General features: G+C 40.6%; 1 protein-coding gene across 1 annotated transcript; it reads left to right on the forward strand.

The window, feature by feature from the left end:
• Nucleotides 1-75: 75 nt before the first annotated feature.
• LOC103478962 (homeobox protein Mohawk-like) lies at nt 76-17430 on the forward strand. Its single transcript, XM_008433133.3, has 7 exons — nt 76-5054; nt 5148-5411; nt 5530-5698; nt 5780-5933; nt 6288-6626; nt 13483-13516; nt 16824-17430. Exons 2-7 carry the CDS (start codon nt 5230-5232, stop codon nt 17155-17157), a joined length of 1212 nt encoding a protein of 403 aa, XP_008431355.1. The 5' UTR covers nt 76-5054; nt 5148-5229; the 3' UTR covers nt 17158-17430.
• Nucleotides 17431-17976: the final 546 nt, after the last annotated feature.

Genomic DNA, 17976 nt, shown 5'->3' on the forward strand with positions numbered 1-17976 from the left:
CTCCTCGAACTTTTTCAGATTTCCTCATGTTTGAGTCGCCTCTCGCCTGCGTTTACAGCTGTGGGTTTGGTTTTTTGGGGTATTTATCAGCCTTATACATCTAGAAATGGACGTTTTTGCGTCTTTGTGAAGTATCTCAAGCTTAATGGGTGTAGATTTAGCGCATCTGTGAACAGCTATTTTCAAGTTTTATTCACTGGATAAAAGAGTGGACTTTAAATGGGCCGTTCAAACCCATGAAAAAACTTTAATTTAATTTTGTGGATTCATAACATGGCAGCAAAACAAAGAATCCTATTCGTTGTCCCTTAGCAGGCAATATATAACAACTTTAAATGCATACAAAAGACATACAGCGAAATTATGAAGAAGCATAAAATTCATGGTATGAAGCGCGTGTGTTATGTGCCAGATCATTTTCTGAAATTAAAAAATTATTAGTCAGTCCCCTGGAGAAGATCAAGAGCACTGGACTCCTAACTAAAACCAGTAATTAACAGAGCAGACTCCATTCAACAAGGCTTTTATCCAGACCGCTCCATTCTAGAACTGCCTGGCACAGTCTAGTCCATAGAGAAAGATACAAGTATAAATGTGGAATGGTGCAGGAAAGAAGTAATGAACACGCATGTTTAGAAAGCCAATAAACCAGCTGAAATCTGGCCACAGAATTATTAGACCTTAGGATATTCTCTTATAACCAAACTCAGCTTTAAACCTCTTCACATCTTTCTATCCACCATTAGACTAAATTATTTCATTTAGGGTCATCAGATTAAAAGGGGCTAAACACAAATTCACGTCACATTTTTCAGATTTGTATTCATTAAAAGGTCTGAAAACCAAATTTTCCTCCTCTTCATGTTATGTGTTAGTCTACCAAATGAAAATCTCAATAACATACATTGAAACTTTTTGGTTGTGGTCTTACAAAATTTGGAAAACAGCTCAAGAGATACTTTTGCAAGGTCTTTGAGTAGACGTTAGCGGTTAGGTGTTACAACTGCTTGAACCCTCCAACTCCAAAGGCTTCAGGGATTTTTCTCACCATGATGAGGTACTTAATTATCCTTCCATTCCTCTAAAATTCATGGGGTTTTTATTCTCTTTGTCGGCGCTCCGCTCCATTACGTGTGACAAAGTGTTAATCTGCTTCATGTAGCGGGGAAAGTTGGGAACAAGGGAGCGCAGTGTCATGCCGGGAAACGCCAATGGCTCTCAAGAGACATGACAATCACAGAGAAATTATGAGCTGCCATAAAAGCTGTGTGAAGGTGGAGCACTGCTGCTGGGATGAAAAGACCGTTATTTCAGCAACGCCGGAGAAAGACGGTGGCAAAGTGTGCAGACGAGTCGCTTGAATTCTTAAGCGGACAAACTTTCAAGACAGGCTTGTGCCAGGCCTGAAGCACGGCTGAGACCGTGGCAGTATAATTTCATCGGTGCGCTGAGAATCTGCAGGCACCCTGTGAAATCATAACAATGCCATTAAAGACACGGGAGCCATCCAACCTAAACCCACCGTTTTATGTGCGCCGCACCTCCCACATCAAAGGTTCGAAAGAAATGCATGATGTCAGCAGGCCTTGGATCATTTCAGTCCTGATCGTCTGTTTAAAGTGTGCTAAAGTAAATATAGAGAAAGTTCAACATTATCTTCATCTTACAGTCTATGTGTGTCTTAAACAACCAGCATGTGTTTAACTCACAACTATCAAATTGAGCTGCAACTGCCACTTTGTAGAAACGTTGTGCTAAGTAATCAGGCTAACCATTATCAGCAGCACAAGTTAATGGAAAAGCACTAGCTTTTGTGTTTGAAGCAATTTATGTTATATGAGTGATATTAGTTAGGCTTATGCAAATTGCAAACGTAGCAAATTAGTTTTGCTCCTTTTTTAAACAAATTTCCACTCCCATTACGTTCAAACTGCTGAGCTAAAACAAGAATTCAAAGACAAACTTTTTTCTCAGCTAATGACAGATCATGGAACATATTTCCCATGTCGATAGATAAATAAACTCAGTTTGGTAGAACTCTTTAGAAGATGGGCCAAATTGGGATTATTGAGTCATTTTATGACAGGCAGATCAACCTGTTGATTAAGAACATGGTTTCTTTCTGTGGTGTTTGAGTTTTGTTAGTTTCATTCTTATCATCGCCTGTACTTTATTGCATCAAATTCAGCTTCTTTTTCACCTGCATTTGTGTCCTTTCTAACCACACTCGGTTTCCACTATAAATGGAAACCGAGTTACAGTACGTACAATGTTTTAGCAAATCATCAAAGCTTACTTTTAATTGATACATAGGTATTTGTTAATCTAATCAAATGCTACAAATTTTACAACCGAATTTAACTGGCACATAAATGCCAAGCTTTTTAATGCTGTATAGAGATGTAATACCATAAGGAAAATAAACATTACAGCTTTTTCTTTCCATACATCTGCGTATATGTGACAGAATTGACATAGAACCAAGTGCTACTGAAATGTTGCAGCAATGAACCAGGAATAGCATTACCTAATGTCATTTTAATAACACACACATAACCATGAGTCAGCAAAAGCCTGTAATACTCACCTATGAACCCCTTGAAGCCGCTCGCGACGACTACTATTGGTTTTAGCTGTTATCAATAAAGGCCCTAAATCTTAAATGTACCCCTGATATATAAGCTCAGGAAAACGTTTTCTGAAAGAAAAAAAAACAATAGTGAGGGAGAGCAGGTCAGTTATGGTTGCTCGACTTTGGCAACCGTAACACGTAGATGTTATGAGGAATTTAGTTGTGTTTCGGTTACAAGCGAAATTTCCGGACATAATAACATGCAGGGGCTCCATACCTGATAAAGACCTCATATGCTAGTCAGTGAAGTCTCCGTGTAATATCATAGAAATCTTCTGACAGCCCACTTGGAACCGCAGCTATTCGGCAATACTGCAAAAACGCCATGTTTGAGACTAAACCCTTCCCTTCTCCCCAGCGCGTGTTCGCTACACGTTTGGCCCTTAGGCTGATGGAGTTTGTGAACCTGCAAGGCAAACACTGAACAACTGGAACGAGCACCAAATTATCCAAACAAAGCAGAAATATGTGTCCTCCTATTTTTTTTTTTTACTGCCTCCCCCCCCCGCCTTCAGACGGCCGGCGTGTTCCTGCTAAGATCAACAGTGCTGCCGCTGGCCGGCTCGCAGAGGGACGGGGGGTTAAACGGCGTGTAATAGCAAGGCTAGGCCAGGCGCTCTCCAGCCGCCGCCGAGGAATGCGAGCGAGGAATTTACGGCACCTACCGGAGATGCTTCTGCTCCATGTGGTTTTCAGCTCTGAAAGCTCTAAAACTCAACCTGCCCATTCATAGTTTTGAGTTATGAACTTGGAAAAGACATTTGTCTTTAAGTGTGTCGAACGAGCGCTGCTTGAATTTCAGCCATAATTTAAAGGAGACCCCACTTAGAAAAATAATTATAGTGCCTCGCAGAAGTATTCACACCCCTTTTGACTTTTTTCCCCCTCTCCACACACGTTACTGCATTACAAAGAAAACTATAAAGTATTTTTTTTTCTTTATTTTATGTTATAGGTCAAATCTTAATTGGGTATTATTTCAAAAGTGGAAGGATTTTAAAGTAATGAAAACTATACATGCTTTTAGTTTTTTTTATACAAATCAGTAAAGTTTTACTTTTATTCTGCTAAATAAAATGTAATGTTACAAAGACTCACTTCTAGCAGAACAGATATACAGCAAGAGACACAACTGAGGTGTTTAGATCAGAACAGACGAATGGTCTAGTTAAAGTGTAGCACTAAATCAAACTGAGTAAGACTTTTAAATTAGTGTCCAAGGTCACTTTGCATCCAATATAGTTGAGCTTGAGCTGATTTACAAATAGGAACCTGTAGGGCTGGACACAATCAATAACAATATCTATAGCGAGAGAATCGATAATACGTCATTATTGATTACTGAATAAATAAAGAATATTCACTGAGCTCCGATCCAGAATTGAACAGCATTCTACAGGATGTAGATAGAGCTGGTCAACCTCTCACAGCAATCAACTAACTCGCTCACTCTTTGGTTACCTAGCAACAACTTGCTGATTAACTTGCGCAGCAGCAGTTTCAGGTTTCCTTGTCTCATAACTGTTTAAAAATAATTAACAACGCCGTGGAGAGAAAGCTGGATCAAACAGGAACACCACCAGTTTGGCAGTATTTCAGATATTTAAAACTAAAAACTAATCGGTAATTATCGGTATCGACTGACATGAAATGCTTATATCGCAATATGTTTTTCCAGCACTAGGAATAGGTAAAAAAAACAAACAAAACTTTAGCCTCGAAATAAATTTCACATATTTCGTAAAAACACGATGGGAAACCCATTAAAATGCACGGAACCATTCTACGTGTCTGGATGAAGATGTGTCGAAGATGTATTTATCATTTATCGTGAATTGTTTATGAGCGCATTTGTGATCCTAATTGAATGTATCTACGAGCTGAACGCGGTTCCTCTCTGAACAGCTGGTTTTTACTGAAATCCATACCGAAGTCCCCCCCAGCCCCTCCTCCAGAAAAACAGCGGGATTTCCTGCCTGACATGAGCCGTCGTTTTGTGGTTTTTAGCAACCATGTTATTACGCTCGTAAATTTCCAGAATCCCCTGATAAAACATGGATTATTATTTGCTGACACCATTCTTAGTGATGCCGCAGGATCCGCAAGAATCGCGCGGCTCATGCTGAAAATATGAGGCCACGCTTAAGCAGCTTCGCGTAGACTGACAGAATCCCTTTCTAGTAAATCTAATGACTGGGTTTGCTGATATTCTTTGGATTGGACCCATTTTTCACATCCAGAGGTACTTCTGCAGGGCTCTCTGCGAGGCAGGACTTCTGCAAGGAAAGGCTTGCAGAGTGTTGCAGCGAGGCGATTGGCCAGCGTGAAGACCAATAGTCTGCAGAGCTGAGTGTTATTTGAACTCTCCTCAGACAGAACAGTAAAACCAGACATCATCTGACTTTTCTAAAATTATTCCCTGGTAAGGCTCAGTTTTTATTTGCTCCTGAGACTCCAAAAATAACAAAAAAAGGAGCAGAAGCATTTATATATATTTTTTTCCTTGTCTTTAAAGAATGAGGATCTACCGTTTGTGGACGTCTTTGGGAGTCTGCTGATGCACCTGTTGACAGAGGAGAAACCCCGCGTGTTTGAGAATGGACAAATTTGCAGCGATGAAGACTGATGATAATCAGTTTTGTTTGGACAACTACAGAAGAGCTGAAGACAGAACCGGGCCGAACTGTGAAGACTCACCTCAGACGAGTTTAACAGACGGACAGAGCCCAGACATGCAGCCGGCCGAGAAACTCCCTGCCTTGAAGTACAGAAGATGCAGGTCAGAATCTTTTCTTTTTTCTGTACAGCATTTAAATTTTGGACTTCATATGATCTGATTTATGGAAGTTCCAACCTAAAGCAGGAAAGATATATGACATGAAGTATTTGTCTTGTAGCTCTCCCAGGTCTCGTCTCGGTGGGGTGAAAGCTCGTCACAAAAGGCAGGTACTCCAGGACATGGCTCGGCCGCTGAAACATTGGCTGTACAAGCACCGGGACAATCCTTACCCAACAAAAACCGAGAAGGTTCTTCTCGCTCTGGGTTCACACATGACACTAGTGCAGGTGAGACCGTCTCATCAAAGGAATGCTTTTTTTTTTTGTTAGGGCTAGTCATACTGATGGATCAAATTATGTCTGTGGAAGGTTTCCAACTGGTTTGCAAACGCCCGGCGAAGGCTGAAGAACACGGTGAGGCAGCCAGACCTGAGCTGGGCGCTGAGGATCAAGCTCTACAATAAATACATCCAGGGAAACGCTGAGAGGCTGAGTGTGTGCAGTGACGATACAAACTCGGACGGTGAGGCATTAAGATTAATGGTTCGACATAGGTCAGCCTTTTTGTTTCACTCGTCAAGAGAATTCTAAGAATCAGGTCTGGACCAGTGGTCCTCAAGGGTCGATGTCCTGCAACTTTTAGATGTCCCTCTTCATCAGCACACCTAGCCCGAGAGGTGTGAGAGAGATTGACTGCATGTTAGTGAGGCAGTTTCACCGTTTACTTCAAGTGTGTAGGACAAGGGACACATCTAGAAGATTCAGGACTTCATCCCTAGAGGAATGCAGTTTAGAAAATTTAAATCTGCTGGTATGTCCACTAAATCTCTCCTGTTAAGCAGAATTTGCAGTGACGGTTCTGTTTCCTCCTCTCTAGACGAAGAGTGCACCCTACCGACTCCAATCGCCCAATCAAACTTTGGCGGCTCGTCTTACCGCCGAAGCCTGCTTGAGAAACAGGCCAGTGTCCTCGCCGGGGCAGACTGCTCCAACGAAGATGACGGCACGTCTCCTCCGTCCAAGTACAAGAGCAGCTTGCTGAACCGCTACCTGAACGACACCCTTCGACACATGATGGCTGCAAAGGCTGACGCCATTGCCTCCGCTCGCGGGAAGAGATGCCTTTCCCAATCGTTCAGCTCCAACGAATGCGATCGAGATGTTGTCTCGCCGGATTCTTCCTCCGAAGCCGAGGCCAACTTCATCTACAGCATGGGTGAGAGATTATTAGCCTGGTAAAAGCTCTCGGGTATTAAGAAACGATTTCTTCCAGGAGACGTGAACTCTGTTGAAGGTTTAAATTTTACCCAGTTGTGACGTATGTAATGTGCTGGTTCAGCACTATGAAGCTTACCGGAAATTGTAAACAACCATCCTCCAATGCGAAGAGAGACATGGCAAACCAAACAAAGCTAGTGGTAATGCTAATTCAATTTTTGGAAGCATGTCCTACGCAGACTCAACAAGTTTGTTCACTTTCTCCGCTGCCATTGCTAAAACGTCACAGAAAAATGACGTCATCGGTCACAGCTCGGTAGAAATTTGACTCTGCTGTGAGCAAGATTTGAATCGAGTGGAATAGCGCAGGAAGACAATGGCCAGGCTAGTGAGATACGTCTGACCTTGTAGGAACAGCAAACAGGTTAGGATGTTATACACATCAGGTTGATGAAGAGAAACAACAGGGGTCCTCCGGCTGAAGAAATAATAAAGACATCTTCCTCGTTAATTAAAGATTAACGATGAATGAAAAGCACACTGGCAGTTTTACTACCCTGTTTCCTCGCAGTTCCATTTTAAAACACCACAGTGTGCAGTAAAATAAGAACACAGCAAACAGAAACCTCCAACTTGGCTCCCGAGGGCGAGCTGACATTAATAAATCTCTGGCGTCCGTCTGTAAGTCAGAAGCTCGGCGAGATTCAATCATAAACGCAACGGCGAAACAGAGGGGGGAGCTTGACACATGGTTACCTTCTCAGACTTACGGGGAGCACAGCGCACTGGCACGTCTCAAAGCCACCCGGAGAAGTCAGCCAAAGCCTCTGCAAAGATCACTAATAAAGACTCACGCAGATGCTGAAATCCTACATTTAAGAATTGGAAGGGGCTCTCGCTGGCTGCCACCGAACACCACAAATATCATTTCCATATACTTAGAATGTGCCATTTGTTCCACTTCGACTTCTAGCCTTGGTGGAAATGTCCAGTCCGGCCTCAAGGACAATTACAGCATGTCTGAGACTTTATTTCTCCCAGGGTGAGAAGTGGAAACATCAGCCTGGGTGTAGAAGGGGAACAGTCTGTAGGCAAAAAAACGCTGAAGACAGACAGATTGTAGAGTAAGTGCTGCAGCAGCCACGCAAATGTGAGGCAACACGCTAATATTTACTTGGCTTGTTCTAGCAGTCTGTGAGGATGTAGCTGTGTGCCTTGGCAGTCTGTGTCTTCCATGTGTTGCTTTCCTGCTCGAAAGCAGTTTCATTTGCGTCGCATTAGAGGAGTTGTGTGTAGTGTTTCTGTAATCACTTCCACTCTTTAGCACCTCTATATAGGTTTCTCTCCAACACTGAGGACGGCGCTGCCTAATTATTCCTGGCAACAAAGAAGCTCCAGCCTCGCAAAGTTACTTAAGGAATGCTTTTTTTTTTATAGTTTGAGTAAAACTTGGTGTGAAAAAAGTAGCTCGGACATAGGTTAGCAATTAAACAGGAGAAAAGTTTAACACCCGAACACAAACTTTCTGCGGTTACACAGGCTCACGAAATGAGTGTGTCAAGTTCATTTTAAAGGTTCGCCATGAGCTGAAAGTTAAAAGTGTTGTGGTTTCGTTTGTGCTTTTGCTTTGTGAGGAGTTGTGTCCTTCTCTTAGTGGTTTTATCTTCCAGCTATCGGTTAATCAGCGCACCTGCTACTCATCCTGTGATGAGTAAACTCTGCTGGTTTGCTTTGTTCATTGTCAGACAGACCCCTGCCAGTATCATTACCTGTATATTGTCCTCTGCTTACCTTTGCTTTTGTGTTGCTGCTTTTTGAGGTACTTTTGCATTTTCTCCATTCTCTCGGGACAACTAAACGATTTTGTATCGAAGGTACTCTCTCAGACATCTTCTTCTGGAGTCTGTCTGAACTTGGATTCGTTTGAGCCGCTCCGTTAGGACAGGAAAATACCAGAAACTCTACAGTTTATTTTAGCGTTCATATATTTATTATATAGATCTTTAAGACCCCCTAAGTTTCAATGGTTTAGTGGTGCATCCAGTACAACAAAATACAATGCAGTCAACAATTGAAAATCATCACAAAGACACGTAAATAAGATTATTAATTTAAACTAAAACTTAAGACTGTACAATTATTAATGTCACTTTTAAACTTTGCTTAATCTCTACTGCTTTTTAGAAATGTTTTGAACTGAAAACTAAGCTGTGATTGTGAGAAATTCATTATAATTAACATTCCAGAAAAGCAGGTCTAATAAGTATAGATTTAGTTTTTCTAGAATGACTTTATAAGTATCTTCTTACAAGCGGAGAGTCCAGCTTTTGGAGGAAAAATACGGTAAAGCATACAAATAATGCTAAAGCAACCATTGAACAAGGCCAGAATGACAACAAAATTGGGTTTTACAGTTTTACTTCTAATGGCTTGATTTCAGGAGGTCCTGACAAAAACCATCGCTTGGTATTTCAAGAAAATTGGGTCTGCAGCCATTAAACTGGCACAGCTGCCTTTTCAGTTTGTTTTTAAGCCAAAGCTGTGTCTTGAAACAGTCATAGTCTGGCTGCAGTCTTTAGCGACACTTAGCTGCAAGACTTAGCCTCTGAGATCTATGCTAAGTGTGGAAAATGTTTTATTTAGGGTTTTTTTTTTTACAGTTTTTCCTAAAGAACTTTTTCAAGTTTTCTCCAACATTTGCAGTTAATGTTGGTGAGTCCACCCTGAGGATGAAAAATTAGGGGAAACAATGAAGCTAGCATGCTAGCATCTGTTGTATTCGCTGTGTTTAAAGTCTTAATTCCTTCCTACGTTGTCTAACCGTTTGCACTGAATTTAAAACTGGGAAGCGTTGTAGCTTAAAAACAATGATAAAAGGATTTTTTTTTTTGTCAGTGTAACATTTAGAATCAGGCCTTGCTTCAATATTATAGTGGCTAACTATAGCACAAAAAGCAAGGAAATTTGTGTTTGCCTGGTTATTCCTTTGTTGTACAATCCTTCCTCGCAAATAGAAAAAAAGAGTATTCTTTTGGAAAGTTTTTTTTTTATTTCCAGTTAAATGGTGCTACATTTTGAAAGGAAAATGGATTTGCTGGTTTAACAGCAGAGTTATGTGGGCAACGCGACCTGCCAAATCCACTCCATGAATCCCTCCTTCTCTATTGACTCTGGTTTGGTATTGGATTTCGGGCTGTTTTGGACTGGAAGATGACTGCAGTTTGAAAAATTATTCGTTTAGCAAACAGAGGCCAGAACAGCACAGTGTGTGCGTGCGTGTGTGGGTGCAGACCATTTCATTCTGTCCACCTCCAAATCCTGGAGGTGGCCTCTGATAAGCCCCAAATCGGTGGGTGTTGACATGTTGGATAGTTTTGGTTTCTAAGAGTGGAGATACGATATGGCCAGTGGCCGCAATATCTCATCTCCATCTTTGAGCTGAGACGGCCTTCGCTGATGACATGCGTTATTTTTTTCCCATTAGGGCGTTGCCGCCTCACGCCCTCACAATACCTCCACAAAGAGCTGATTGGCATTGGCAGAGAGGCCTTGGCCAGCCTTTCATGGTTGCTGCCAATACACTCAACTCTGCTTATTAACACACAAATGCATTTTCCTTACAAACGTGGCCCAGTTTAAGGGGGAAATAAACAGGCTCTCCAACAGTATAATATTAATTGCCAAGAAGCTTTGAAGCATCAAAGAAATAAATTGACCAAAGGCAAATTTCATTGCTCTTTGTGCTAAGCTTAGTTAACCTTGTATAGGAATACTGTAGTCAAAGGAGAGTTTCTTTTGAAGCTAAGAAAAACTGGACACTTGAATATTTTCTATTAACTTAATGAAGTCGTATGATAAATGATATCCACCCATTCATAGGCTGCTACCTTTCACTAGCAGTCATTAGGCTGAAGGTGGGTGCACAAGAGATAATGATAATAATCATTAAAGCAAAACAAAAACAAAAATCATAATTGATTGTTTTCAATAAACGCTGTTCAAATTTTAGCTGTTGTAAATTTTGTACACATAACACATTAAAGGTGTTTTACATATTTTACAGTTTAGATCTCCTTTAATATGATAATTTTAATAGTAGTCAAACATCTGTACATAGCTATGTTTGCCATGATCTTTATTTTATTTTATTTTTTCAAAATGTCAATTAACTCCTTCACTCACTCAAAACGCCACGATTACACTTAAGCTACAAGCTAATGTTATCTTAAATGCTACAAACATTTATGCTAACAATCATTTATTGGAATGCTACTTCCAATAAATGCTACTTTATTGACAGTAGCATGAATGTTTTTATTAACTTACTGAAGTGAATGCTTTGTTCATGTAAATTGTGGCCATACTTGTGAGACCATTTGAAGCTACTTGTAGCATTTAAGCTAACATTAGCAGTTTAGCAAATTTTTATAACAAGGCTGAGAATTACATACTAAATGGAGTATGTCTTTTTTTTTTTATTGCTGGATTATTTTGAGCTCACCTTCTTGCTAGAAGTCCCTAAATACTATTCCGCTCATTCAAGCTACTCCTCTTGGCCATTGTGGCTCCTCTGTGAAGATAAAACGGAGAGTCTCGCTGCCAGAACATGACAATTAATGTTAATATGTTTTCAGAGTGCATGGGAGACGCTGAAGCAGCCACTAAACCTGCAGTGAGCCTGAGTTATGTGATGCCACTGGAGTGTGTCGTACAGGTTGTCAGTCTCAAAGGTTGTAAAAGTATAAGGAATGGTTTACTGGGAATTTTATGATTTATTATTAAGGATTGTTTACGGTGGAGACGGACACCAGCTCAGTTTTACCTGTAGGGACCCTATCAGTGTGACTGGAGCTGTGTTTGTTGGAAATATTTCAGGACACGGGCCTTGCTGTGTTTTTCTTCACCCCTTTTCTCTCCCTCTGTTTTTCATTGTTTCAAAGTGGGGATTATGTTGCTAAAAAGATGTATGCTCTGAGTAAAAACTAAAAACACTTTGCACTAAAAAAGAAAAAGGAGAATGCAGCTCAGAGTTTAAAAAAATGAACTGGTCACATTCAACCAAATGGAGTTTGTCAAGCTTCCCTTTTTTATGTTTATTTAACTTGATGACTTAATAAACTTTGCATAAACTTAATATGATTACCCGCGAACAATCAACAACATATATACGTTGGATCACATTAAGTTTTTAGGGAGTCGGGACTCTGAATGTTGTTGTTCTACAACGTTCAGAGATTCCTTTAAAGTACATTTTCAGATTCATGAAGCTGATATTTAGTAATTGTTTATTCTGTTTTCTCATTCATCTGTCTCTCTAGGAACCTATTTTAGTCTATATCTTGATATATGTTTGCGTCTACATGTCCATATCTTTCCACTGGAGGTTATTTTTCAACAGACAGATATGGATAAATATTTTGGTTGTGTCTTGCTAATGTTTGAGCTAAGTCCATGCTGGATAGGGAGTGCATCAGAATCTGCCTCACATTGATTTTTTAAGTAATATTTATCAGATCGTCCACTGTTTTGTCTGTATTCTAAAAGTTTGCTTCTTTATGGTGTACCTCTGGGCTTTGTTTTAAGACCCTTAGTCTTCCTGGTTTCTGTTTTGATTTTTTATTTTATTTTATTTTTTACAAAACACAGACAAACATCAAGCAGATACATATTTTCTTAATTCTTAATTTGTGTGAGAGTTTATGTATTAAAAGAGCTTTAGCAGGTAAATTGCCATTTGTGGCAGTGGAAGCGGAACAGGTGCGCACAACGTTTATATTTCCAAAACCAGAAGAAGTGAAACAGATATTTGCTACTTGTGCGCCAGACTGCAGCTTTATGAGCACGAAGCCATGATCTACTGCGCTCACATTTTCATATTGATTAAGATGTATAACCCACTGGAAGCAAGGCACTGATTGGATTCATTGCTAACTTCTAAAATTAAGTTGTCACTAATCCCCTCTCGCATGGTGAAACTCACCAGAGGTAAAACTAAGTTTTTTCCCCCTGGCCATAAATACAGCAGAGGTACGGAGCTACTTTCTTGGCAGGGGCACTTTATGGCTTAGGAGGGACATGGTGAGGGATGTTCAGTAGCAAAGCAAAAAAGCATAACACACAGAAGTGATTTACTATCAGCAAGAAGTTACTTTTGGCTCAGGTTTGCGGTATGTTTCAGACTGTTAGCGCCGAAAGGCTTAGTTTCAGCATCTAATTTCTTTTTCTATTGGACTCTGAAGAAAAATCGGTTTTGGCCCCTATCTATGTGCTCAAACCTAAAATAAGGCTGTAATCCAAAGCAAAGATGGAAAATATATTCTACAAATATCGCATATGTACGCACAGACCGCAAACAGAAATTGTAGGCTAGAAGCAACGTAACATTGGTTATGGTCTCTCTCTCTCTCTCTCTCTCTCTCTCTCTCTCTCTCTCTCTCTCTCTCTCTCTCTTCTTTTCCTCTCGTCTGTGCTCATAAAAAATGTCTTCGAAGCCCCTTTGGAGAACAACTGATCCTTAGTTATTCAGGAGACACAGCCAAGGCATCCAGCATTGATTTCTGAAATGTTTCCTACCCGTTAGTGCTTGCGCTTGAGCTGAGATAAAGACCTGCAACCCACGAACTTTAGAAACAAACGATTGAGTATTTGAAGGGAGGGAGGAGAATTACATTCCAGTGTTTAACAAAAGCTTGAACGCATACCGAAAGAATTTGCACCAAACATTCGAATAATTGCTTGGAGACATGCAGAAAATTGAACCAGTTTTTACAGCAAGCGTACGGCAGCCTAATAATCTGGTAAGTAGGTTTGTGGTACATTTGCTAAGTTTTACATGTTTTTATGCTTTTTTGCAGATACAACTGACAACACTTCAGTTAAATGTTGCAGGTTAGTACAGTAATTCATATTTCATAACCCTGTCACTATGGTTTGTACTTTTTCACACTTAAAAAAAAAAAAAATCTCTGCTCCCAGTGTCGAAGATCTTTCAAAATAAATTCCTCTTTTATTGCAGAAGCATAACCTCACTGTTAATTTGAGCAAAGTTAAACCTTAACTTTGAGTAGGTCGACTGATTCAGTGTTAAAGGGGCAGCATTTTTTTTACATCATGTTTTAATGTTATTCCCTCATCAGTAACGCACCTGAAGTGTTGCCTTTATTCTTTTATGCATGTTTAAAAAATCCTTTAATCTCCATGGCAACCATTCAGCTGTGCAAAACGTCTGGGTGGACCTTGCCCCGCCCTCGAGGACGAAGCTCCACCTCTGAGCTGAAGTTTCCAAGCTTCGGCCTCACAGAGCAGGCTCCACCCAAAAAAACGTTGTTAAAGGGTTAATACAGGAGTGAAGTTATGACTCCCTGAAGGCAGAGTTACAGTTATTTACATCTCTGGTGTTGATACTTAAAAACATACTTTTGTAACGAAGTGATTTTTGCAAAGTCTCTTTGCTGAGACAAATATTGAATTTGAAGAAAGTTGATTTTATGTAACATTTCCAAGTCGTGTTGGCCGTTACATGCTTTGGGTGGTTATTCTCAATGAACGCATGGTGACAACCCGTTAGAGGCTACCAGTCCTGGCATTTGTTTACGACGTGATTGCATTTCGGGCTTCCAGGCTCTCGGTGTATGTGGAGGAGAAAAAGGCCAACAGAATCACATATTTTCCACTCTGCTCAACAGCGGGCATGGAATCATTTTCCCCATGTTCATCCTCTGTTTCACATCAAGCCCACCTGGAGTTTGTTACCATTAAGCTCGAGTTCGGTCCCATCTGACTGAACCGGACTGCTAAAGTCCCGGTACAGTTTAGCAAAGTCCACATGTCTATGTTTGTGTTGGAAGGACGCTGTTTCTGTTTGACTCAAATTCAGCTCAAACATGCTTTACTTATTGCAAAGGAAATCAGATATTGTCAAAACTCATTCTGTGCTGCTGCGGGAAAGACGGCTATCTCCTGTAGCAGTCAGCTTTGCAACACATCTGAAGATGCCTCTGATTGAAGACTTGCATTTTGTCTCATAACTTCCATGAGATGCTAATATCTCATGGATAGTTCGCAGTCGACATCGCATGGATGACACCATCAGTTGTTGGTGAGCACTGCTAATCCCGCTGGTTTGCTTTTGCCGCTCCAATTTAAATCTCTGACTGGCCGTGTGGTTAGAAAGTCAGGCAGCAATAATAATAATAGTGAATATTATCTTCTTTTCTTTCTTCTCTTTGGACCTGGTTTTCATCCACAAAGCCTTTTCGTTCCAAATCCTCTGGGATTTTGGTTTGCAGTTCAGGTTTTATTAGAGCTTTCGAGATGCTAACCAGCTGCTCCTGGATGCAAAAACAATGCCTTTTTTTTACCATGGTTACGCAGCATAACAAACCGTCCAAAAGTTTAAAAAGTAAGAGGAGTAATCCCAAAACCAGACAGAAAATCTGCCCAAACATGCAATGCCTCAGCCGAAAAAATGATGAACTAAAAGTCTACAAAATGCGACTCCACCATGAGCGGCGCTCTCCCGCATGGAAAGGGTCCAACGGTTGTTATCAAGACTTACTATGTCGTCATTTTTTTCGCCGTAGTTCCGTAGCTGTAGGTTTTGGAAATTTTTTATTACCTCCTTCATCATGTTGCTCACCACATGTGATGGCAAGATAAATATGGTTCTTCGCTCAATCTGGTGGTCAGCTGGTTAAAAAAAAAAAAAAGAGAGAAGAACGGGCCTCTCACATCATATTTATAGTCCATGTGAACGGAAAGTTGCGGATTACGGATTACAGTACAAAAACACGACATCTCACCGAGTATTTCTGGTCTAGTTTTGACCTCGGTACACTTTGAATAAGACAAATAAGACAAAACCAACCTACAAACAACTTTACAGCAAGAGATATGAGCTCGTTTTTAAGTCAATAATACCTTAATATTGATGAAGAACTACTGGCAGATTATGTCACTTATAATATAGATGTTTGAATAGATTTCAAGCTTTTATTTGTTTTTACGTCCATCAATGGCCTTGACCATCATCATTTATAAGAGCCTTGAATGTAACTTTTGCAAAAATATATACATAATTTTCTATTTTTGTTGAAACTGTCACTATATTGTGACAGAATCATATGAGACAGATAATCTGTGAAAAAAAATTGAACTCCTCTTCCTGCTAGCAGTGCTAGTGAGAAACAACCAATCAGAGCCAGGGGGCGGGTATTAGCGGTGTCGATCTCCTTTCCCTCTCCTCCACTTGTTCTCTGCTATGCTGCAGTTTTATTCCATCAGCACTGATAATAGAGATAAGCGGATAAGCTTTAAGTTGTTTTTCTGCCGTTAGCACATTTAGCAGCACATACACAAGGTTAATTGACATCACTAAGACCCTCCTCCTGGTTCTGGTTGGTTGCTTTTGGTCGTTGCATGTCTTCTTCAGACTGCAAAAGTAGCACAAAGAGGGTGGCGGAGATCAATCTATTCACAGATTATCTGTCTCATGTTATGACATGGTGATAGACTTAACAAATATATAAAAACATATTTTTATAAAGGTTCCATACTGCAGCTCTAAATGTGTAGTGATACTTCTGGTTTTAATTTGCTTGTTCTGCGCTGCTTTGCCGTTTTCTTTTTTATTATTCATTTACTTGTTGCTATGTTTTTCACGTTTTTTGACCCCGTCAAGCATTTTTGGTCTCCCATACTGTTGTGTAAAGTGTTATATGAATTATTGATAAAAATGTATTTCTGACATTATGAGTGAAATCTGCCAGTGGAATTAGTCTTTTTGTTTTTTTTGGTCAAAATAGAGGGATTCATTTTTGACTTAAATGTTGAAACAAGCTCCCAAATGTTTCTGAAAAGTTCCTAGTAAGTTGGTTTTGTCTTCAAGTGTACTTGAGATATTTGAACTAGAACCTAGACTAAAAATGCTTGGTAAGATTTTGTGTTTTTGCAGTGAGAGCAAAATGTTTTTTTTCTCTCTCTAGAAACACGAAATTAAAACAGCAACATAAAAAATGAAAAGAAAAAAAAAAGCTTTGGCTACAGCTGAATAAAGGTGCTAAAATTAAAAATATCATTTTCCTTAATGCTGCTGCAATAATTTTTTATGGTTTTTTTATGACAAGTGGCGCGAATAAAGTCCAACCTCACCTGGCAGCTCTAACTCATCTGAATCTCACTGGCTGTTTGTTCACAGGGGCCAGCTGCAGAGCCGAAACCCAGCGAGAAAAGACGGCCAGGGCTGGAGGGAGATCCACGCCGCCGTGGCCCTCACCAGCCTGGCCCAGGGCAAGAGCTGCAAGGCGGCGCAGAGCCCTGACCCGGCACCCGGCGCCGCCACGGGGCAGAGCCGCACCGCGGAGCCCTTCTCCGTAGCGAAAGCCAGCCTCACGGGCAGGCTGTGTGTGACGGGAGCCGTGTCGGCCCTGAAGCAGAGCGCCGGGGCCGCCCTCACCAGCCGCATCATCCAGAAATCGTCTCACATCTCCGAGGTCCAGACTGTCAAAGCCCCCCTGGCAAACACCGGGTAGGCACTGAACGCCGTGTTCCACTCGCCGCCAGCCAGAAGTGCCTCGTAGTGCACACAGTGTACAGGCCGAACGTTTTACACCTTTCTAATTATGTTATATACTGTAACATCTAATTAGTACCCAGAAGAGTGAATCCAAATAATGTCTGCTTGCTTTGCTACGCCCTACGTGACCTTCGTTTTCCATAACTTATAAGAACTGTCAGGACACCGGAGAATCCTCCCGTGATGAAGTTTTACAGCAGCCGTTTGAATAAAGCCAATGTGAAAACTTCTGGCCTGGCTTTTTTTTTTTCTGCTTTAAATCATTACTTTACAGGGGCTGAGACAACCTAATTATGTTCCACGGAGCTGTAGTTAGTGGTAGGTTTCATGTGCCTTATGGCCTTTCATTTTGAAAATGCACCGTGGAAAAGAAAAAAAAAAAAAAAAAAAAAAAGATGGCACACCAAGAGGAGTCCGAACACGGCTCCTGGAGGCACAGAGGTCAGGGAGAATCAACTGGGATGAAAACTGGCAGACACTGACCGCTGCTGTTCTTCGTTGTTTTCGCCAGTAGTAACATCCGGCTGTTGATCAAGTGACCCAAAAAAAAAAAAAGTGTTTTCATTGCAGTTTTGCTAAATTCCTCTTACAATAAGAGTTAATAAAAGTTGTCATTTCTGTAATTTAGCCATTTCTTACTGAAATTTCGCATCTTATGCTTCCTTTGATATTTTCTCATGTTTTCTTTTTTTTTATTTCAGTGTTTTAAATGTGCAGGACTGTTTAATATAAATGATATAAAAATTTAATTGGACTTTGACTACAATTTGGAACT

Source organism: Poecilia reticulata, chromosome 17, assembly GCF_904066995.2.
Source record: "Poecilia reticulata chromosome 17, P_reticulata-male-v2, whole genome shotgun sequence".
NCBI lineage: Eukaryota > Metazoa > Chordata > Actinopteri > Cyprinodontiformes > Poeciliidae > Poecilia > Poecilia reticulata.